General features: G+C 38.6%; 2 protein-coding genes across 2 annotated transcripts; one reads left to right on the top strand and one right to left on the bottom strand.

The window, feature by feature from the left end:
* Positions 1 to 2165: 2165 nt before the first annotated feature.
* On the bottom strand, positions 2166 to 11081 carry LOC139741012 (uncharacterized). Its single transcript, XM_071651601.1, has 8 exons — positions 10985 to 11081; positions 8188 to 8264; positions 7351 to 7688; positions 6474 to 6808; positions 5965 to 6080; positions 4924 to 5157; positions 4040 to 4246; positions 2166 to 2540 (listed from the first exon to the last, which is right to left on the bottom strand). Exons 1-8 carry the CDS (start codon positions 11079 to 11081, stop codon positions 2166 to 2168), a joined length of 1779 nt encoding a protein of 592 aa, XP_071507702.1.
* A 1057-nt stretch (positions 11082 to 12138) lies between these two features.
* Positions 12139 to 14436, top strand: LOC139741011 (uncharacterized). Its single transcript, XM_071651600.1, has 2 exons — positions 12139 to 12225; positions 14062 to 14436. The coding sequence occupies exons 1-2, from the start codon at positions 12139 to 12141 to the stop codon at positions 14434 to 14436; spliced, it is 462 nt and encodes a 153-aa protein (XP_071507701.1).
* Positions 14437 to 24273: the final 9837 nt, after the last annotated feature.

The following is a 24273-nucleotide window of genomic DNA, read 5'->3' as shown; positions in this document are numbered from 1 at the left end:
GTCATCCCAACACCCCAGACACATTTTTATTGTAGCATCACATCAAAATTTCGGTAAAAACAGTAATAAGGAATAAGAAAATAGGATCTGTACACTTCTAATATTTCTGTTTCATTCTTATCTGATTAATTCTGGGTGTGATTTAGTGGTCTGGTTTGTGGATCAAGGAATGTCTTTACAAAATTGTGCAATTCGCCAATCTCACATTTCATGTTGTCTTGTAATGTTTTCCTGCTCTTCCTATCTTGTTAAGTTATTCCTAGTCTTTTTTTATTTCCTCTTCAATCTTACTTCCTCTTCTATCCTCGCTCTGTCATTCCCGATTTTCTCTTCACATTATTCTCTCATCTTCTCTACCCATGCTATTATGCTATCAATAGTATTAATATGTGTAATCTTCTCTTTCATTCTCTTCCTGTCTTTTGTGTAGTTTCCATCCTGAGATATAGACTTGTGTTCGAAGTCATGTCCCTGGAAAGATACCATGCACTGCACCTTTTACGTGTTTTTCTTTCTTTATTTTGTGTTATACTTATTTCTACCTAGTGATCTGTGCTGTGACTCAACCGTTTAGCATAGATTTAAAGCCATATTATGTCATATTTTGGTTCTTCTTTATATTGCACTGGTAAGGAATAAAGGAAGAAAAGTGTACTCAAAAAGTTGCAAGTAACTTATAATGCTTTGAGCTGTGATATGTTTTCCTCGTTTGGTCCGGCATCTGGTTTACTTTGTGTGGGCGTGTATGTGAGCGTTTTTTTCTTCTTCTTCTTTTTTTTTTTGGAGGGGGGGGGGGGGAGGGGGTTGAGGGTACTCCTGTCATATCTCCACTACAGAAAATCATCTGCACCATTTTTACCTTAAAACTGTGGTCATACTTTTTTGTAATTCTTCTTTTCATGTTGAGCATGTTGTAGCATAGAACTTTGTTGTTGATATTTATCCTTTTGTTATTAACCCTCATGATTTGTCTTCCTCAATGTCTATGAAGCTTTTTGATCACAGAACTCCGATAGTGATATCTTTGCAGTTGTATTTAGTTACTAATGACTATGTTGGTTAAATGTGACATTTATTTGGTTAAGTTTGTGTGTATGTGTTTGTGTGTGTGGGGTTTTTTTCAGGCTTTCATCTGTCATTGAGTCTAATGAGGTCATATTTGGATTTCACAGAAAACACACTAACAGCCACATGCCAGAAAAAGTAGAAAATAAATAATTATAGTACTTCCTCTCACACACACACACACACACACACAATTGCCTAAGTGGATGTGTTTGTTGTTGTTTTTTGTACTTTTCCACATTACAAATACATTTAAGCTAATTTTTCTGTCATTTTATGAATCATGACTATGTACATGTATGGAGACCAGTTTTCTCCCTTTGTATATGTATCTCTCACAGGTAATATCACACTGTTTACTTTTGACTTTTAACTGTATTGCACTGTGTTGTCATGGTACTATAGGGGAATCATGTGAAAACAAATGGAAATATGGAGGTGGCAGCTACTAGTATATCAACATTTGTTGTCTTAAAAACTTGAGTCTTTGTCGGTGTTGGCAATATAGACATCATAGAAGGTTTTTGTTTGATGGGTGTACAGCATGCATTATTTTCTCAGTTACGCCCATTCTTCACACCTCAGCACCAAGTACTCGTACTTCTTTTCATCATTCACCCTCAAGACTGTATGCATGAAATATATTCTCTTCAGACTCACATTTAAAAGACAAATCACACGACAACAAACAAGGAAAATCACACTCCAATAGTCAAGTTAATCAGAGTAGAATTGCAATCAATTCATCGATTTAATGAATGATATACATAAACAGGGACTCTCACTTTTAAAGTGAAGTATCACAGACAAATGTATTGCACATAAGTTATTTATATGCCAATGTGTTTAGACGACACCTAGTCACAAATATTTCTGTGAAACTGTACCATGTCATCTCTCTGGCTGTCACTCATGCTGTCATATCGGTTTGACAGATTTATAACAAAAACAAAAATGAAAATGTGAACTCTGGACAGAGCTCAGAAATTGCAATGTGTCACATGTCACAGGAGGGAACAACCCTTTTACTGTATTGCACGAAAGAAGGACTCATCAAAGTCTATAAGTCTGGAAGTGTTCAGTGTTACTAGGCAGGCCCCTCAGACAGTGCCCCGTGGTGCAGCTCCGTAGAGGTGGGAACATCTCCGAAGCAGCTGTGATGCGGTGACATTTCCTTGGTCGAAGTCATCCCAGTGCCGGAACAGACGTCCTTGAGCCGTTGTCGCTGCCCTCCTCTGGCGCTTTGTGAGCTTCTGCAGGCTGATGAGACGCCTTGTCATGTCCACCAGGTCTGCCTCCCGTTTCAGAAGAGCCATCAGTGCATACACACCGAGTGCCTTTCCTGCTGCCCTCCCGTTGAGCCGATGGTGCCAACCCTCCACGTCATTGTTCGTCCTCACCGCTCTGCCGTAGACAGACCAAGATGCAGCCGGGTACGAGCCATCCAGCCATGTGTCTTGGATGTACTCGTAGACCTGTAATGAAAAGATTAATGATCGGATAAAGACTTATTTTTTTGTGCTGAGTGCTCTCATTGTACCTTGTCCCATATGTACCTCCACATCCCCTCCAGTGGCAGATCCAGAGGGGGCACACGGGGTGCCTTCCCCCACTTTATATATATTTTTCTTTTATCAAAAGAAACTGGAACTATCACTCGATTAATACCCCAACCAAACACTGAAGGAGTTGACTTAACTTGCAATGTTTACTCTGTTTCCAATGCTTCTTATCAAAAAACTAAAGCAGTAAATCCCCAGCAATGTTTTTTTTTTTTTCAACATTGAACAAATGTATATTTTGTTTGACAATAGTCATATTTGCCATCTCCAGTCAAGTGTTCAAAACCTGAGTGAGTAAGGTACGTAAATTGGCAACTTCTATAATTTCCAAATTTCCAAATATACTGCTTCCATGGCAATGCATTGTTCACCAATCATGAAAGATTGTGCATCTTTGTACTCTAGCGGTTGCATGTGGCAAATTTCAAGTCACATGCTCAAAGACTGAGGGACTTAACTGAATTCACAGTATTTTTTGTATGATTTTCATTCAAAATATGCTGTTTACACGGCAACACATTGTCCAACAATGACATCAAAATAAATTTGCACATGTACATACTATAGCAGTCACATCTTCCAAATTGTCAGCCAAATGCTCATACTCGGGGAGTTAGCTAAACCCACAGTATATTTGTACGATTTTCATTCCAAATACGCTGTTACCATGGCAACACGTTGCTCAACAATGATTTAAGTTGAAGTTTGCTCATCTTTACTAAAGTGGTCATATGTGCCAAATTCCAAGCAATATAGGCATGAAACAATAGATTCAATGGAATTTTTTTTCAGATTTTTCCTAACAAACACAAAAGGCTTTTCATAGAAATTCACTACATATCTTCAAACATACCAAATGTTACCTTGTATCTTAAATGCTTATAAAGTTTCCAAACAGAATAGTCTATTTTTTTTAAATAGAAAAATGCAATAGCCACGGCAATATTGTATAGGCCTATAGTACAAACATAAAGAGTGTACATTGGATACATTTAAACTACACCAGACATCAAGCTGGGGACACCAATCGAGCACAATTAATCATTTGAATTGCCATTTGAATGCATGCAAAGCAAGAATGCCTGTTTATTGGAGGAAGTGTGCCAAACTTTGTCATCTGTCACACTGAGTACTTAAGAAAAATTTGCAGTGCATTTTGGTTGATTTTATTGAAAAGAAATCAGTGTTTCAGATCCGTGTCACATTTCCCGTTTTCATATTTCACATTTTCTTTTTTTTTTCTTCTTCCTTTTTTTTTTTGCCATACATGTGTGCCTCCCTTGTGCCTGCGAATTGAGCTTAAAAACTTAACTTGGTAAAGGCAGTTAGTGTATCGTTTGCATGTATTTGAACACCTGATTTGTTAGTCTGTATATGACACATTGAAAGCCTGAAAACATCACTTTCATTACCTCATTCAGTCTGGCAGTGTTGTTGCGCTGCTGTAACTGCTGGAACGCAGGGGGGATCTGGTTCGCAGGCAGGAAAGGGAGGGCCATGATCTCCTTCAGCAGTTGTTGCATCTCCTCATCCCGTGTGTAGGCATCTGCGAGGCCCACTCTTTGCAGCTTCCGCCATACCGCTTGCTTCCAATGGAACACACAGCCCAGGATGCGAATCTGCAGATGTGACAAGTACAAGTTGTATATGGTTATTATTATCTCACTCACTCTTATTATTTCTGATGTCCTTTCAAACAGAATGTCTTCTTTTTTTTTCAGAAAAATGCAATAACCATGGCAATGTTGTATTGAGTACAAACATAAAGGGTGTACTGGATATATTTAAGCTACACCAGACATCAAGTTGTGGACACCAATCAAGCACAATTATTTAAATTGTCATTTGAATACATGCAAAGCAAGAATGCCTGTTTATTGGAGGAAGTGTGCCAAATTTTTTTATCTGTCACACTGAGTAGCTATGAAAACTTTGCCATGGCACATACAGCATGCTATTAGCATGAATACACAGATAGCTGCTAAAAGAGTTCCATCATATAGCAGTTCAAATCTAACAATAAGTCCTGGATACTGTTTTATGAAGAGTTAAAATAATTTAGATAGTTGATTTCAACTGTAAGTCTATGGCAGCCTGTGTGGGAAGAAAATTTTAAATTATTTTATCATTTGATAAAATGGGGCCCTGGGCAGTCATGTTTCGTGTCTTCTTATCAGTTAACCTGTGAGATATATGTAGACAGTATCACTTGTGATCTCATCGAGACTAGAAAAAGTTTTCGTGAGGCTAATTCAGATATTGATAACTTTATTAGAACAAAGGAGTTTTTCATTACCCCTGGAAACACTCTTGGCAGGGCCTTCCAGATGGCCTTCTCGAAGTCCACCACGACCTCCCTGACGCTCGGTGGCTGTGGCATAGCCTCCTTCAGTGCACGAAGTGCCGCGATGTATTCTCCCGACCGCTTACCACACATCAAGATATACGCTAAAGGCACCTGCTTGCAGCAGGTCCCTTCCTTCACGAATGCGTGCACCGTGAGCAGCTGGTACATCGGTTGTCTGACGACCTGGAGTGGGAAGGATGGAGAAGGAGAACAAGATAGAGAAGAAGGAAAGAAATGTGATTACAATCTGGTCCTCTGGAAGTAGATCATCGTCACTGGGTGATATATTTGCAGGTTTGCTATGCTTTAATTAGACTTGACCAAGGCTAAATACATTTGTGTGTGATTGATATGCTGTTGATATGTGTTTGCATTCTATTTTTTTTTTTTTTTACACATGAGTATAGCAGACAGCCAGTTGCATTCTGTCTAAAAAGGGAACTACAAAATGTTTATTGAATCATGTTAATGATTGACTGACATGGACAGCACTGCTTTCTTTGTTACACAAAATGATTATGAGTAGGTGTGTTTCATGCATTCAGTGAATAGGTAATCCTGTTCAAAAGACAAATTTAACAGTGAAATGTAGGGGGCCATCAGCGTGAGCATTTGTTTGATGAGGATAATGGCCTCAAACGTCAACATGATGTTACACAATGATTAGTGTTTGCCAGCTACACACAACTTGAAAGAGTATGTAAGCTCAATATATGCAGTGTTAGGCCTAATGTACACATATTTCTTTCATGTGCACCTTGACTCCAATATGGCAATGTCTTCTCAAATTGCAGCGTAGACATTTTTATTATGAGTTATAATTAGTTATATCATTTTGAGTTATTTTGAACATAGACAAATCGATGCCAATAAAACATAACCCGAGGAGATAATAAAGGCATGATACTTTTGATTGTACTGCTTCTTGTCGTAAGTTCACAATCTTTGCCTTGCAATAGAATACTGACATGTTCTTTATAATTAAAGTACCTTGAATGTCCCATCCATGTACCATGTCCTGGCCCTGGCGAGGACTCGCAACTGGTCCGGTGTCGCCAGGACCAGTGTCCTCCGATGGTGTGACCGCAGATCAGCCACCAGGAAGTCTGTATGAACAAATAAGTCAATGAAGAAAAACCAGTGAATTGATAAGTGTTTGTATAATTGGCAATAACTTTGTGTGGTGGTGGTGAGGGGGGGGGGGGGGGGGGGGGGGGGAGGGGAAGGTTGGTGACAAAGCAAAATCATTCGAGGCTCGGCAAACAGAGTGTACATTCGACTGTGATATCACATTATTCAGACAATGTGACATTCTATAGAATTCAATAGCTGCACATTCATACGATCTGCAGCACCTTAATGTTGGATATGTTATATCTTCCATCTTCAGGCCAATGCCATATAGTCATGAATAATTACAGTAAAACAGTTCTTATACATGGTGACACAATTGCAGAGCTTTCCATTTGTACTGAAACCTATTCCCTTCCATTTCTCACCTTCGGGAACAAAGCTGTCCTGTAGGTCGAAATGCAGGTTCCTCGGCTCCTTGGGACGCTGCTGTGCCCGCAAACGGTTGGCCAGTCTGGTCATGCTGTCAGGTTTCGCAGAGTGCATGTTGACACCGCGGCTGAGAAGGACGTCCTCGGCTATGGCTGCCCCCGATCTGAACGGATGTCGCTTTGCCTCTCTCTTCAGCTGCTTGCGAAGGATCAGACCATGTAGCTCACCGGGAGTCGGCTGATGCAGATGGGGACGAGGGCCGGCCTGGTAAGTTCCTCCTTGCTGCCTGACCGTTGCCATGCAGGTCAGCTGTCTGTTCCTAACAGAACACCTAATGAAAGAACAATGGACACAAGTACGAACATGCATGCATCAGTCACCAATACTTGGCATAATACAATTTACAGCTTTACAATGAAATCATGACCTCATGTGGGATAATTAAAGGCACACTACAAGACTACTGCTCATTTTGTTAATTTTGTATTTAGTCTGTTGCCCTGCTTGAAAAAAGCAAAGCATAACCTTCTCATCACTTCAATAAATTTAAAATTACTCTCATTTGAATAAATCAGTTCAATCAATGACTTTGTTTGGTTCAACCTTTTTACACCCAAATTCATTATCTAGTTGTGCTCTTAAACTGCTCACATTTGGATGAATCATAGTTTGCATGCAACCAAACGCAACCTTCTGTTCGCACTTTTTCATTGTTGTTACCATGCCAGATTTATTGTACTACATTTGGGTATTAAAAAACTTCTGATTTCTGTGTTTCAACTGATTAAGAAACGCTGTAAGCATGGGATCTTTGATACCACAAATGTATTTATCATGTACTCTATGACATCTACGTCCATCACACATTGTTACCTCCATATTATGCTGTTCTGTCCTCTGCTCCTGACTCCGTAGGTGTATCCTCGGCTGTCAACCAGCTTGTGATGTCCCCGTTGAGACCCTCTCCTGATCTCCTGGTACGTAACAGGCTCAGGCTCGTCGACATCAGATGAGGATTCCTCCTCCATGTGGTCACTGGTACTGTTGCCGTCACTCTCGTCGTCGTGCTCAGCAGACGTCTCTGCTCCGTCAGGCTCCTGGGGAACTGCATCCGCCTGATGCACCGACGTCTCGTCCCTCAGGGCTGATTGCTGCTCAATGTCGTCATCCACGGCTTCAGAGATCCTCGTACTCTCTCCAACAGGCTGGGGCTAAAGAGATAGGACAGAGAGCAAGTGTGGGGGGGGGGGTTCAGAAAAATGACAAACCATGCATATCATATCTGTTTATGTGTTTCTTTTTTAATTTCTGTGTTTGTTTGCTTCTTTTCCATACTTGTGTCTTTGCTCACTGTTCACAAGTTTTAGATTTGTTTGGGTAGTTGTGTGGCAACCATCGCTAACTTCACATGACAAATGATTAGGCAGTCACATTGCAAGTCCCTGAAACAATGTTTTGAATAGGAGTTGTTGGTCATGTTCAAACACTTCATGAGGAAATGTGTCCCACACTCATATAGAAAGGCTTTTAAAAGTACCACCAATGATATGAAAACATCAAATGCAGCATTTTAGTCACAGTATCATCCCAATGCATTCTGGCCCTACTTCCATCCTTCATTCTCATCGATTCTCAGTTGTCTCCAATAAAGGGCTCAATACACAACATAATCTTTAACGATGTGAATGTGTCACACTTCAAGACAAGTACCTGGTCAGCAAGACAGCCATCGCAGTTCCAGTCGATGCCATGTGACACTGCTCGCCTATATTCCCCAAGTGTGACTCCTGTGGGAAGAAGGGAGGATGTGGGAGAAAAAAGTCAGTCTCACTCCACTGCAGACTCGACATAACTGTGCAGTTGTCACTGGACTATTTCCCAAGCAGATCAACACTGATATGCAAACCAATTGATGAATATGTGAACCACATTTGAATCAGTATAACAGTGGACTCCCATTATAATGAAGTTCTTGAGACTGGTAGTTATCTCCTTTCATATTTATGTGTTATTATTAATGAATAATTAAACAATAAAGATGCAAAAATTGGATATTGTTATGGTCTGAATTTTCACTTTGTTATAACCAGAATTTCATTATAACCGCATTTGTTACCACTGTGATTTGTGACAAAATTTCATGAGAAACCACTCTTGCATATCCCTTCCACAAAAACTGTGTAAGGGGATATGCAAGATTTGCTCTGAGTCTAGTGGTTGGACTGTCACTTTGTTGTAAATCTTGTGAATTCAAATTAATCTTGGTATTTGAGCAATCAACCTTCAGAAACTGGGCACATGAGACTGGTACCATCAGTACTCTCATAATCAGTTTTTAAACCAATACAAACTTATTCTCTTCACATGATAAATGTCAAGTAGAAGGCATGCTGATCAAAACTACTCCAGTCTACAAGCCATCAAAACAAAGTTTGTCATCTGGTTCAAGGTGAATGTAAGATTGCACACAGCGTGTTCTGAATCATGCCACACTGCAAGGGAAATAATAAATTTTGACCATCATAATCTGAAAATTTGGTAGTGGATATTGTTCAATATTCTCGTGCATGAAAATTACTCCAGCTTTTCAGTAATTTATAGGTTTATTGCTTGACATTGAATCTTATAGGAGCTCTTTTTTCTTCTGGATTCATTTCTCAAGATTATTGGAAAGGTAGCTGCACATTGAGGTCTTCAATACCATTTGAAAGGCCCAACACATCCAACCTCTTCTCCAGTTTATATGTTCAAAAATATTTGCATACACAGTGTATGGGAGAAAATGCAAAGTTGTGCTAGGCATGTTTGTCAATGTTATTGGGAAATGTGTTTCCTTGGTTATATCACATTGTGGCCCTCAAAATCAAGAAAAATGCTTGCAGAATAATCTACAGGTATTGGTTCACTTTTGCATTTGTTCTAACAAATTTGACAAATTTCTTCAAGTTAACAGCTGTACGATGGACAAATAATCTTTACGGATGTAGTAAAGCACACTTTCCAACAATTTCGGAAGCTGTGAAACCATGGGAATAGTGTGTTATTACCAGCAATATCAGATGTATGGTTTGGGAACCTATCTATTCTCCCAGATTTTCATGGTCACACCGCTCGTTTTCAAGCAAGTCACAAGAATACTGGCACACATGGATAACCAGATAAGAAGTTTTGAATGCAGCTCATAGCAACCGGTTCAGAAAGTATGTTTTCATGGCAATAGAAGATTGCGACTCGCAAAATCAAGGGTAAGATTTGTGCATGAAACTACATTTACTTGCAGATATGACTACTCATTTTCTGATTCTGAGGAATATTTGCACTCATAATAATTGCAGACACGATATTTTATCATATTTCATATTTCATAATCTAATGTTTGTAACATGCCTTCAAAATAAAAGATTGGAAGTACTTGCAAGTTTGCAGGACAAGATTTTGCTGTAGAGTTCAATTTACACTTGTGCAATCCCCATTTGCCAAGAGAGACGAAAAATACATTGCCATGATAACAGTGCATTTCCAACGTGTAATTTGGGATAATCGAAACAAAATTTGCTGGACACATTAACAACAAATAAATTTGTAAGACGTCAACATCAGCAGAAAGTCCATCTATCCAGCGTGATTTCCAAGTCATTCATGTATGTATTCTGTAACATTCAGGAGTTAACATACACACAAGTGCCCCCCCCCCCCCCCCCACACACGCAGGGATGCCAAGTTCAAAAAAAATTTTATGAGTGAGATTTTCATGACTCGGCATCTCGGCGAGCGAATGTGCACGCGAGCGAGGGTGTGGGAGGGGTTTTTCCCCCCTGTGGCCTCCCACGGTAAGGAGCTTTTTCAATTCTTAGCTCGTAGTGGTGCGATCAGGTGCATATATCTCTGTACTTATTTTGAAAGACAAAAGGAAAATAATCTACCTTCAATTGCAACTATCACTCTAATCTTTTGAGCTATGCGCCTTATTATAGGCCCAAAATAACTCAAAATGATATAACTAATTATAACTCATAATAAAAATGTCTACGCTGCAATTTGAGAAGACATTGCCATATTGGAGTCAAGGTGCACATGAAAGAAATAGGTGTACATTAGGCCTAACACTGCATATATTGAGCTTACATACTCTTTCAAGTTGAGTGTTGCTGGCAAACACTAATCATTGTGTAACATCATGTTGACGTTTGAGGCCATTATCCTCATCAAACATATGCTCACGCTGATGGCCCCCTACATTTCACTGTTAAATTTGTCTTTTGAACAGGATTACCTATTCATTGAATGCATGAAACACACCTACTCATAATCATTTTGTATAACAAAGAAAGCAGTGCTGTCCATGTCAGTCAATCATTAACATGATTCAATAAACATTTTGTAGTTCCCTTTTTAGACAGCATGCAACTGGCTGTCTGCTATACTCATGTGTATAAATAATCAATAGCATATCAATCACACACAAATGTATTTAGCCTTGGTCAAGTCTAATTAAAGCATAGCAAACCTGCAAATATATCACCCAGTGACGATGATCTACTTCCAGAGGACCAGAATGTAATCACATTTCTTTCCTTCTTCTCTATCTTGTTCTCCTTCTCCATCCTTCCCACTCCAGGTCGTCAGACAACCGATGTACCAGCTGCTCACGGTGCACGCATTCGTGAAGGAAGGGACCTGCTGCAAGCAGGTGCCTTTAGCGTATATCTTGATGTGTGGTAAGCGGTCGGGAGAATACATCGCGGCACTTCGTGCACTGAAGGAGGCTATGCCACAGCCACCGAGCGTCAGGGAGGTCGTGGTGGACTTCGAGAAGGCCATCTGGAAGGCCCTGCCAAGAGTGTTTCCAGGGGTAATGAAAAACTCCTTTGTTCTAATAAAGTTATCAATATCTGAATTAGCCTCACGAAAACTCATAACTTTTTCTAGTCTCAATGAGATCACAAGTGATACTGTCTACATATATCTCCCAGGTTAACTGATAAGAAGACACGAAACATGACTGCCCAGGGCCCCATTTTATCAAATGATAAAATAATTTAAAATTTTCTTCCCACACAGGCTGCCATAGACTTACAATTGAAATCAACTATCTAAATTATTTTAACTCTTCATAAAACAGTATCCAGGACTTATTGTTAGATTTGAACTGCTATATGATGGAACTCTTTTAGCAGCTATCTGTGTATTCATGCTAATAGCATGCTGTATGTGCCATGGCAAAGTTTTCATAGCTACTCAGTGTGACAGATAAAAAATTTTGGCACACTTCCTCCAATAAACAGGCATTCTTGCTTTGCATGTATTCAAATGACAATTTAAATGATTAATTTTGCTTGATTGGTGTCCACAACTTGATGTCTGGTGTAGCTTAAATATATCCAGTACACCCTTTATGTTTGTACTCAATACAACATTGCCATGGTTATTGCATTTTTCTGAAAAAAAAAGAAGACATTCTGTTTGAAAGGACATCAGAAATAAATAAGAGTGAGTGAGATAATAATAACCATATACAACTTGTACTTGTCACATCTGCAGATTCGCATCCTGGGCTGTGTGTTCCATTGGAAGCAAGCGGTATGGCGGAAGCTGCAAAGAGTGGGCCTCGCAGATGCCTACACACGGGATGAGGAGATGCAACAACTGCTGAAGGAGATCATGGCCCTCCCTTTCCTGCCTGCGAACCAGATCCCTTCTGCGTTCCAGCAGTTACAGCAGCGTAACAACACTGCCAGACTGAATGAGGTAATGAAAGTGATGTTTTCAGGATTTCAATGTGTCATATACAGACTAACAACTCAGGTGTTCAAATACATGCAAAAGATACACTAACTGCCTTTACCAAGTTAAGTTTTTAAGCTCAATCCGCAGGCACAAGGGAGGCACACATGTATGGCACAAAAAAAAAAAGAAAAAGGAAAAAAAAAGAAAATGTGAAATATGAAAACGGAAAATGTGACACGGTTCTGAAACATTGATTTCTTTTCAATAAAATCAACCAAATTGCACTGCAAATTTTTCATAAGTACTCAGTGTGACAGATGACAAAGTTTGGCACACTTCCTCCAATAAACTGGCATTCTTGCTTTGCATGCATTCAAATGGCAATTTAAATGATTAATTGTGCCTGATTGGTGTCCCCAGCTTGATGTCTGGTGTAGTTTAACTGTATCCAATAAACACTCTTTATGTTTGTACTATATACAATATTGCAATGGCTATTGCATTTTTCTGAAAAAGAAATAGACTTTTCTGTTTGGAAACTTTATAAGCATTTACGATATTAAGGTAACATTTGGTATGTTTGAAGATATGTAGTGGATTTCTATGAAAAGCCTTTTGTGTTTGTGAGGAAAAATCTGAAAAAAAAAAATCTGTTGAATCTAATGTTTCATGCCTATATAACATAAAAACAAAGACCATAATAACAACAAAAAAGCACAACCATAATCACATGTACTTTGCCAATTTGTACCACAAAACTTATCACCATATAAAATTTTTTCCAAAAAACAACATTTTGCAAAGTCTAAATTTGCAATGATGTCATGGCAATGTCATTTTTTTTTCTAAATCTTAGAAAACTGTTTTGGATCGAATTACTCTCCACTTTTTTTAGCAATTGACCCCAAATTTGGCATGCTTGCCCGCTATCAAAGGAAGATTTTTATTACACCTGTTTCATTTAGTAATTCATCACGCGTTGCCATGGCAATGCCATATTCTCGTAAAAGCTTTGAGCATTTTGCTTGGAATTTAGCACATATGACCACTTTAGTAAAGATGAGCAAACTTCCAACTTTAATCACTGTTGAGCAACGTGTTGCCATGGTAACAGCATATTTGGAATGAAAATCATACAAATATACTGTGGGTTTAGCTAACTCCCCGAGTATGAGCATTTGGCTTACAATTTGGTAGATGTGACTGCTATAGTATGTACATGTGCAAATTTATTTTGATGTCATTGTTGGACAATGTGTTGCCGTGTAAACAGCATATTTTGAATGAAAATCATACAAAAAATACTGTGGATTCAGTTAAGTCCCTCAGTCTTTGAGCATGTGACTTGAAATTTGCCACATGCGACCGCTAGAGTACAAAGATACACAATCTTTCATGATTGGTGAACAATGCATTGCCATGGAAGCAGTATATTTGGAAATTTGGAAATTATAGAAGTTGCCAAGTTACATACCTTACTCACTCAGGTTTTGAACACTTGACTGGAGATGGCAAATATGACTTTTGTCAAACAAAATATACATTTGTTCAATGTTGAAAAAAAAAGCATTGCCGGGGATTTACTGCTTTAGTTTTTTGATAAGAAGCATTGGAAACAGAGTAAACATTGCAAGTTAAGTCAACTCCTTCAGTGTTTGGTAGGGGTATTAATCGAGTGATAGTTCCAGTTTCTTTTGATAAAAGAAAAATATATATAAAGTGGGGGAAGGCACCCCGTGTGCCCCCTCTGGATCTGCCACTGGAGGGGATGTGGAGGTACATATGGGACAAGGTACAATGAGAGCACTCAGCACAAAAAAATAAGTCTTTATCCGATCATTAATCTTTTCATTACAGGTCTACGAGTACATCCAAGACACATGGCTGGATGGCTCGTTCCCGGCTGCATCTTGGTCTGTCTACGGCAGAGCGGTGAGGACGAACAATGACGTGGAGGGTTGGCATCATCGGCTCAACGGGAGGGCAGCAGGAAAGGCACTCGGTGTGTATGCACTGATGGCTCTTCTGAAACGGGAGGCAGACCTGGTGGACATGACAAGGCGTCTCATCAGCCTGCAGAAGCTCACAAAGCGCCAGAGGAGGGCAGCGACAACGGCTCAAGGACGTCTGTTCCGGCACTGGGATGACTTCGACCAAGGAAATGTCACCGCATCACAGCTGCTTCGGAGATGTTCCCACCTCTACGGAGCTGCACCACGGGGCACTGTCTGAGGGGCCTGCCTAGTAACACTGAACACTTCCAGACTTATAGACTTTGATGAGTCCTTCTTTCGTGCAATACAGTAAAAGGGTTGTTCCCTCCTGTGACATGTGACACATTGCAATTTCTGAGCTCTGTCCAGAGTTCACATTTTCATTTTTGTTTTTGTTATAAATCTGTCAAACCGATATGACAGCATGAGTGACAGCCAGAGAGATGACATGGTACAGTTTCACAGAAATATTCGTGATTAGGTGTCGTCTAAACACATTGGCATATAAATAACTTATGTGCAATACATTTGTCTGTGATACTTCACTTTAAAAGTGAGAGTCCCTGTTTATGTATATCATTCATTAAATCGATGAATTGATTGCAATTCTACTCTGATTAACTTGACTATTGGAGTGTGATTTTCCTTGTTTGTTGTCGTGTGATTTGTCTTTTAAATGTGAGTCTGAAGAGAATATATTTCATGCATACAGTCTTGAGGGTGAATGATGAAAAGAAGTACGAGTACTTGGTGCTGAGGTGTGAAGAATGGGCGTAACTGAGAAAAAAATGCATGCTGTACACCATAAAACAAAAACCTTCTATGATGTCTAATTATTGCCAACACCGACAAAGACTCAAGTTTTTAAAGGACAAGTTCACCTTCATAGACATGTGGGTTGAGTGAATGCAGCAATATTAGTAGAACACATCAGTGAGAGTTTGAGCAAAATCGGACAATCCGTTAAAAAGTTATGAATTTTTGAAGTTTCTGCTCAGTCACAGCTGGATGAAAAGACTGCTATAGCTTGTGATGTCACATGAGTACAACGATATAAAGAAAGAATAAAGAAAATTCAACATACAGTATTTCTATTTTTCTCGCATAACAAAAGAACACTTGACTTCTCTCTTTCTGAAGGCAGGAGGAATAATATTACCCTTAACATACGTCAGTAGCTAGTCGAAGAAATGTGCACTTTATTCAAAAAGTAAAGTTTTGTGAAATTCTCTTTTTATTTTCCTTATATAGTTGTACGCATGTGACATCATACACTGTAGTAGTCTTCTCTTCCAGCAGTGACTGCGCAGATACTTAAAATATTCGTAACTTTTGAACGGATTGTCCAATTTTCCTCCTGTGTTCTACTAATAATGCTGCACTTTTTGAATCCTTATGTATATGAAGGTGGACTTGTCCTTTAAGACAACAAATGTTGATATACTAGTAGCTGCAACCTACATATTTCCATATTGTTTTCACATGATTCCCCTATAGTACCATGACAACACAGTGCAATACATATAAAAGTCAAAAGTAAACAGTGTGATATTACCTGTGAGAGATACATGTACATCAAAGGGAGAAAACCGGTCTCCATACATGTACACAGTCGTGATTCATGAAATGATAGAAAAATTAGCACATGCATGTAGTAATGTGGAAAATTTCAAAACAACAACATGTCCACTTAGGCAATTTGTGTGTGTGTGTATGTGTGAGGGAGTACTATAATTATTATTTTAGAACTACTTTTTCTAGCATGTGGCTCTTAGTGTATTTTCTGTAAAATCCAAATATGACCTCATTAGACTCCATGACAGCTGAAAGCCTGAAAACACACACACACACACACACACACTTAACAAAATAAATGTCACATTTAGGACATTTACTGTGTCTGCTTCAAAGCACTGGAACAATTTACCACTTACCGTTAGACAGTCTCCATCAGTCAGTGTGTTCAAAAAAGCCTTGAAAACACATCTTTTCAGTAGCAACTAGTTCTTAGCTGTAACATTTATCCATTATTTTACATACTGTCGTACATGTTTTGAATTGATTGTAAGCGCTTTGGGCCTTGTGGGAAAAGCGCACTATAAATAATAGTAGTAGAAATAATAATAATGATAATAATAATAATAATTTAACCAACATAGTCATTACTAATCAAATACAACTGCAAAGATATCACAATCGGAGTTGTGCGATCAAAAAGCTTCATAAACATTGAGAAAGACAAATCATGAGGGTTAATAACAAAAGGATAAATATCAACAACAAAGTTCTATGCTACAATATGCTCAACATGAAAAGAAGAATTACAAAACAGCATGACCACAGTTTTAAGGTAAAAATGGTGCAGATGATTTTCTGTAAGAGATATGACAGGAGGACTTTCAACCCCCTCCCCCCCCCCCCCCCAAAAAAAAAGAAGAAAAGAAACACACCCCACATGGAAAAAAAAAGAAGAAAAATTGCTCACATAACACGCCCACACAAAGTAAACCAAATGCCACATCAAACGAGGAAAACATATCACAGCTCAAAGCATTATGCACAAAAGATTGTAAGTTGCAGACATGCAATCATTTCTCTAATGTCAAAAAAAAAAAACATACAAAAACACCCCACCACAAAAAACAACAACAAAACAAAACAAAACAGAATGTGTTAAATGTTAGTCAATGATATGAAGCACCAAATGAGATTGAAGCTACTGGTAATTAGCTAATGTTGTACTGGGTAAGATATTCTTTTTTTTCTCTTTGTGTTAGCTCGCCGTTGGCAACTGCACCTGGTTACCACATGACCTGGCCCTACATACTATTAATATAACTGCATCTTTGTACCTTTATGAAATAAGAGTACCGGTACTGAACAAAATTCTATATGGATGACATAAAAAGAGGTCTCTAAAAATCTTTTGATCTTGTTCACGTCAGTCATAAAACTTAAAGGGACTGTACGGTACTGGTTGAGGTAGGGATTCATGTTTTGAAAATTCCTAAGTGAGATAATGAAAAGCCTCTTATGAAATATGAAAAAGCATGTAATTTTAAGAAGGATTCAACGTTTATTTGATGAAAATTGGTTTTCTAATGGCTGAGATATCCAAAAAAGTGCTAATAATAAAAGGCGACATGCCCCAACTTTATTAGTATCTCTTTGTTTTACCTTGTTTTTGGATATCTCAGCCATTCCAAAAACGATTTCCATCGAATAAACTTTTGATACCCCTTAGAACTGCATGCTCTTTGACATCTCATAGAGTGGTTTCTGAATATCTCACAAAACGTTAAAAGCTAAATCTTCACCTCGACCAGAACTGTACACACCCTTTAACCATGAACAAAATTTTGGCAATAAATGCTCAACATGCTGTGAGTGCATACCTTTTTTGTCAGGCCATGCAGCTGAATTGCGTCATTACTTATTAAGATGTGAAAGGGGAATGAAACTCAAATAGTATGTGGATTGAACAAATGCAGCAAATCATTAAAACACATGAGCGAAATAGCAATAGGCTGAGCATGTGGGAGGTACTGTGGCTGAAACCCGCAAAGAAAAAAAAAGAAAAAAAAAGTTTGGCAGCAAAAACAATGGAAGCGAATACAAAAGTTCAACTAAACAGACAAAGTAGGTCCTATGTTTGTCCTACTTTCATTTAGAAGTAGAAATACATTTTTAACGTTTTGGTGCCAACATCTCTGGATATTTAAAAAGAAGTTTATATTGACATGTGTGGCATGGTTACAGCAATATTAAAAAAGAAAAATACAAAAACAAATCAACAAATCAACAAAACTCTAATTTTCTAAGCTAGTGCATTTTAAGAAAGAGCCATTGCATTGTATTACCATTACCTCTTTCAGAAGGCATTGGAACAACAATGCGAGTCATACATAAACCAAGAAAATGGTCAAAGGAAGTCATAGATCTACATACTAATTTCATTAAAAAAAGTATGGTAAATGGAATTTTCTGTAAATCATTCATTCTAGTCTACACCTCGATCCTTTTATATGTTGCATCACATTCTCCCACTTCCATACACCTACACCAAAAGCAATCTAAATGTCCCAAAACGTTGAAAAGTCATACTAATTAGACTGTCAAATTTTCAATGACGCGGATGCAGGAATACCGAATAAGGGGGCACATTTACAAAATGAAAGGGGGGGGGGGGGAATGCAGCCCTCCCCTATTTTTTTTTCTTTTTATTTCTTTCAGTTCAACAAGAAAAAAACAAAGAAGGGGGGGGGGGCGTGCACTCAGTGCAGCCTCCCCTGGAGCCAAGGCGCATTACAAATGCTGTACTTATTATTATTATTATCCATCACTGAATCTAATGGCACTGCATTTATGCAATCAGTACCAGGACTGATGGCAACAATATGGGTTACATCTGAGGATTTAAAATGCAAGTATAGTTAGTAGAACTAGTTCTAGATTGTAGGGCCTACGTCTAATGTTACGTACTTAAATTTAGTAGATTCTAGGGTATCAGTCCTTGATCTCAGATCTCTATGACATTAGTTGTATAGCAGACATGCATGGTATGCACCAAATTGCAGAGCTGTACCCATGCTGGCATGAGCACTTCATAATCAGTGTCTGACCGTTCAAAGATATGAAAAAAAAAAGGTGGGGGCCTGTATTGACGATTCTGATAGCCCGTTTAATTTTAAGCAGGTGAGATTTGGTTTGCCCCTGCCTACCCTCCTGCTCTGCGGCAACAGAACCACCTCATTAGACAATTGGATTGTGAACAGCAATGGGATGCCACAAGCATCCTCTGACTGTGTTTCACGAAGTCAGAGATGCCAAGTTCCAAAAACTTTTATGAGTGAGATTTTCATGACTCGACGTTTCGGCGCTCGCGCGCATGCGCATGCGAACGAGGAGGGTGTCACCCCTCCCATCATGGTAGGGAGCTTTTTTGAATTATTAGCTCTTAATGATGCGATCTGGTGCATACTTAAGTGACTATTTTTTACTAATTTTGAAAGACAAAAGGGAAATATACCTTCAATTGCAACTATCACTTGAATCCTTTGAGCTATGCTCCTTTATGTTTGGCACAAATTGCAGACCGCAGTTCACCCGATGCGTGAGAAAAATAGGTGCCCTGCGTGAGATCGTGAGACAGGCCCTAAATGCTTGAGTCTCACGCAGAATGTGTGAGACTTGGTAGCTCTGCGAAGTTGAACTTAATAAGTTAATTAAAGATTGACTAAAAATTATGGCTTGCCACTGGTTTCCTCATTTAATTTCATTAGGCTAATTATCACCCAATTCAAATTATCAGTAGGCCTAAAAGTTACAGAAAATTCTGTTGTTATTCATATTTACCGTACTTTGTATTATTGATTATTGATGCCTACATGAAAAAATGTCTCCAAAATTTTCACTTTTACTAGAAAGTTGAACAACATTGAAGGCACGCAGAGCATGCCATGATTTTAGACAATCTTAAATTTCAACTTCGACTTAAAATCTATCTTATACACTTTCCTGTTGACGAATGCGTAAGGAACCTCACCAGATTCGAGCTACGAACATGGCATGGGGAAGAGGTTTCTTTAAAGGCATATTAATCTACTATTTGCAGATGAAACAAACACCCAGCATCAGTGCCTTGGAATATTTCTAAAATGTGAATTAGGGATAGAAACAACCACTGTAAAAATTTGAGTCCGTATAGACTATAATTGATATCAATTGTTGTTGAATACACAAAATATAAATATAGGTAAAATAAATGTTTCCAGACTAAAGGCAAAGCGTATGCAGTTACGGTTTATTGAGAAAAACACTGATTGATATCTCCTTACATTTTGGCTGTACCAGGTATTGCAAAAATGTTATATGTTAGGATGTTTTATGATCCAACAGACCTACACATATGAATCAAATGCGATATCTTGAACATTTTTGAAAACACTGCTCCCAAAAAGGTAAATTAATTGCATGAGTATCACAAGTTATGGGCCCTATTAACGCTAGCCCTTTTAAATGGCTGGTGGATGCTCTATCATGGCTATACCTACCCAAAATTTGTTCCATTTTTCAAGCTGAACTGTTTCCACTACTTATAAAAATGTTTCCAAAAGTAGAACATAAAACATACTAATATGGAATAGGCAACGGTTGTTGATTTTCAACATTTTATCGAAATTTTCAAACAAAATGTATCTCACCGTATTGTGCCGAGTGTGTCGCTCTTCAACTTGTCTCAGTTCGAGGTTGGTTCGTTCCGCACGGGGAGCGCCCCGGCGCATGTGGCACAGGCTTGAGGCCTCCACCTGTACCTGCCCACCACATGTGACGTGCCGACCCGGCTGCGGAGTGAACCGCTCACAGCTGCGTGCGACGACGGTGACTCGACAGGCATGGATTTTGTTCATTTTTTGTTACTAAAACTGTTTTACTGCATACCAAAATGTCGCCAAGGGTAGGAGAAATGTGTATCTACTTCGAAAATTAACTTATGCTGATCTTTCTCATTGTTTGACGGAAAATTTCGAAACAAATTGATCGAGTGCACGTGTGTTGCTCTTTTAACTCAATTCTACGTGGTTACGCACGGGGCCGGGGAGCGCGCCGGCGCATGTGGCACTGGTTTGAGGCCTCGGACGAAGTGCAGCTCCACCCGCCCACCGCGCGACGTACGTACGTACGATCACGAGCTAAGGCGACTCGACAGGCAAGGATTTTGTTCATTTTTTTGTCACTAAAACGGTTTTGCTGCATATGAAAATGTCTCCGAGGGTAGAATAAATGCGTATCTACCATGAAAATCAACTTTTGCTCATCTTTTCTCATCATTTGACGGAGATTTCCAAACAGATTGATCACTTCGTACTGGCTGTCACCACGATAAAAAGCTTGGTAACCGAGATTTTCGCAACTGGAAAAATACCGTAAATTTATTGCCCCGTATTAGCAGAAAAATCGAGAAAATGTTGTATGAATTCACTAAAACACTTTTTCACATATCACTCCTCTCAATCAAAGCATGGACACGACTAAAATCATTGATTTCACGAAGAAAAATGCAACAAAATAAGTCGGGTCGAGTTGTCCAATCGCAAACCCGACCCTGGACAGCTCGACCCGGTCGAGCTGTCCAGGGGTAGGGACGAGTTGTCCAGGGACGACTTATCCCGCGGTCGAGTTGTCCAGGAACCTAGTATAAGAAGGGGATTTTTTTGTACGGCCTACACGCACTGTACTGTGTGTGCAAATTCGCGTATTCCATCCGTATAATAAGCAAATTTGGTTCATAAAGCAGCTTTCGCCGTATATCTTAACGTGCACTTTCTGGACATCTATAGCCCAATGGTGGTCCTAAAAGCACCAAATACTGATTGTTCTCGCCTGCGTCGATTCCGACAAAAAACCACACACTGATCCAACAATGACGATGCCGTTTTCTTTTGCGTCTAGTTTCCATCCTGAAGGAATATATGACGCAATCTCACTCTAGAAGACGTTGAAATATCAAACAGCTATAGATGGTTTGTTTACACTAATTTAATTGATGAGGGTACATACTACATAATTGACAACGAATTAATACGATTCATAATTTTGAACCACTCTTGATTGTTTACTTTCTACTTTGAATACTGAACTGTCAGGGGCCACGGAACTTTTCTTCTTCTTCTTCTTCTTCTTCTTTTTCTCCTCCTCCTCCGCCTCCTCCTCCTCCTCCTCCTCCTCCTCCTCTTGTATAGTTCTTCTACTGTTCCACTGTCCGGTATCAAATAATCATCATACCTCGCAATCGTTCATGATTAGACCTCCTGGATCAGGGGACGACGGTATATAATAATGATAATAATAATAATAATAATAATAATAATAATAATAATAATAATAATAAATAATAATAATAATAGTAATAATAATAGTGGCTACTTGTATAGCGCACATGTCCACTTTTCAGTGCTCATGGCGCTTCAAAAATGAAAAAAATATATATTTACATGCATATACATATTCAAACATTTCAACAAATAAGAAAATGGTAAACAAAAACAAATATATACCAAATAAAGAATACAACATATACCAATTAAAAATACAATATTGATCCAATATTAATGACATACAGCAATTACAGTCCTCAGTATGAAAGGAACAGATAAGTTTTAAGTTTGGATTTGAATGACTCTTTCGATGACAGTTCCCTTAACTGAAGAGGTAACTGATTCTACAATTTTGGTCCCATAACGGAAAAAGCACGATCACCATACCCATGTTTTACTCTGGGCCGGCGCAGTGTTTTCAAAAGTGTGGGGGCCCACTTCCGGGTTTCATGAGCAAACAAGCCAAAAAAAAAAAAAAAAAAAATGGTCCTCAGCTCATTTCTCCCCGTCCCCGTCCACTTCCGGGTTTCTTCAGCTGACAAGCAAAAAAAAAAAAAAGGTCCTCAGCTCGTCTCTCCCCGTCCACTTCCGGGTTTCTTCAGCTATGACACCTTATGTATTCCTTTGTATAGTGCACAAAAAGTGCACGGCCCCCACGGCTGCGCCGCCCCTGTATAGGCCCTATAATCATCTACTATGACACAAATCTTCGCTAAATCTTGGTGTGAAAGTGTTAATTTTAGATACGCCTATCACTATGTTTTTATCAAACATGTTTTCTATATCATTCACAGAAAAAAAAACTGTTTTGATAGTTTTCAAATCGCCAATGTTCACGCAGAAAGGTCGTGCATGAGTACAACGAGGTGCATGATGATGTCACCGCCACATAGGCTATTACAGGGACGAATGGACATTAATTAGAGTCAAAGGTTGATTGCAAAAAAAAAAACGTTTTACAAAGCGTAGAATGTTGCATTCTTAAACATTCAATAAGTCCACCATCACAAATAAAGCAAAATAGGCTTTTGATACCGCATTATAGTTATATAACGTTGAGGAAAATTTCAAGTTATCATATAATATGAATCGCATATTTTCCTATAATTTTCACTGTTTTTTATTTTTTAAGCAGGTTCAATTGCAAATATCTCAAATAAAAAAGAATAGAGTTCACGAGTTTTGGAATCGAAATTTGTTTTCCTACGAAGGGGGCCTATCGACATGTAATATACAGTCATAATCCCAATTGTATGAGAGATCTGCATTTTTGTTTCTTTTTTAGAAACTGCAATAATCAATGATTATCAATATTTTATCACAAAAAAAAATGAAAAACCTCCCTTGAATTCTAGGGACAAGTCTGCAGGCACTAATAAGGGAACATATAAAAGTAATATATTATATCATCAGGAACTATAATAGGGAGGATCATAGTGCACAAATTTCCGTTTATGTCCACCATCCGTGAAGAGAGTTATAATCACTTGGTCGGGCCTATTGTCTTGGACTTCACCGCTGGAAACTATCACGAAGCTATAATATACAGATAATCATATAAGTCTTATCATTTAATACTGGAACTGAAAAAAAAAAATCTTTATACACAACAATAATAAAAAATCAGGACGATTTTTATGAACTACATATAATGTTAATTGGCATCATCACCCGCTAATGTACAATCATCATAATTCTTAAATACTTAGTAAACAACAACATTAGATAAGTGCTTAGCGGGGTTTGAAATGACAACGAAAATATGTGTTGCTTTGGGGTTGCTTTCTTTGAACACATTAAAAGTACTGAATTTCCAGGATTTTTCTCAGACAGATCAGTACATGCATGTATGATATTTGCATGATAAATAGTATATAATGGATATAATGGGAGTGTCTAAAAGGGATCTCGATATCATATCATAAAAGTTTGCTTTGAATACATCTTGAATTTTCGTCTTGTTCGCATTTATAGGCCTATCAAGACAAAGTGACTTAGGCAGATTGCAAATGAAATGACAAGGCTTTTATATGTCGCGCTCATTCACGCAAAATTTATCAAGTAACTAATAGGTTTTTTCTCCTTCTCTTTAGTTTCTTTGCTTTCTCATTAACCATTTAACCACTTGGAACATTAGATGCTATACACCGTATACATACTTCCAAACTATTTGGAGATTTTGTCCCGTCTGCAGTTCA

The sequence above is a fragment of the Diadema antillarum genome, unplaced genomic scaffold, assembly GCF_040938485.1.
Source record: "Diadema antillarum isolate AM-2024a unplaced genomic scaffold, OU_Dant_1.0 seq00000897_RagTag, whole genome shotgun sequence".
Lineage (NCBI taxonomy): Eukaryota > Metazoa > Echinodermata > Echinoidea > Diadematoida > Diadematidae > Diadema > Diadema antillarum.
This window is presented reverse-complemented; position numbering and strand designations above follow the sequence as displayed.

Bases quoted from the DNA above. Each gene is read 5' to 3' on its own strand.
- LOC139741011 (XM_071651600.1), top strand. From the start codon at position 12,139: ATGGCCCTCCCTTTCCTGCCTGCGAACCAGATCCCTTCTGCGTTCCAG. The intron at 12,226-14,061 runs GTAATGAAAGTG...TTTTCATTACAG, and splicing joins ACACTGCCAGACTGAATGAG to GTCTACGAGTACATCCAAGA.
- LOC139741012 (XM_071651601.1), bottom strand. From the start codon at position 11,081: ATGGAGAAGGAGAACAAGATAGAGAAGAAGGAAAGAAATGTGATTACA. The intron at 6,809-7,350 runs GTAACAATGTGT...TTCTTTCATTAG, and splicing joins CAGAACAGCATAATATGGAG to GTGTTCTGTTAGGAACAGAC. The intron at 6,081-6,473 runs GTGAGAAATGGA...TTGTTCATACAG, and splicing joins GGACAGCTTTGTTCCCGAAG to ACTTCCTGGTGGCTGATCTG.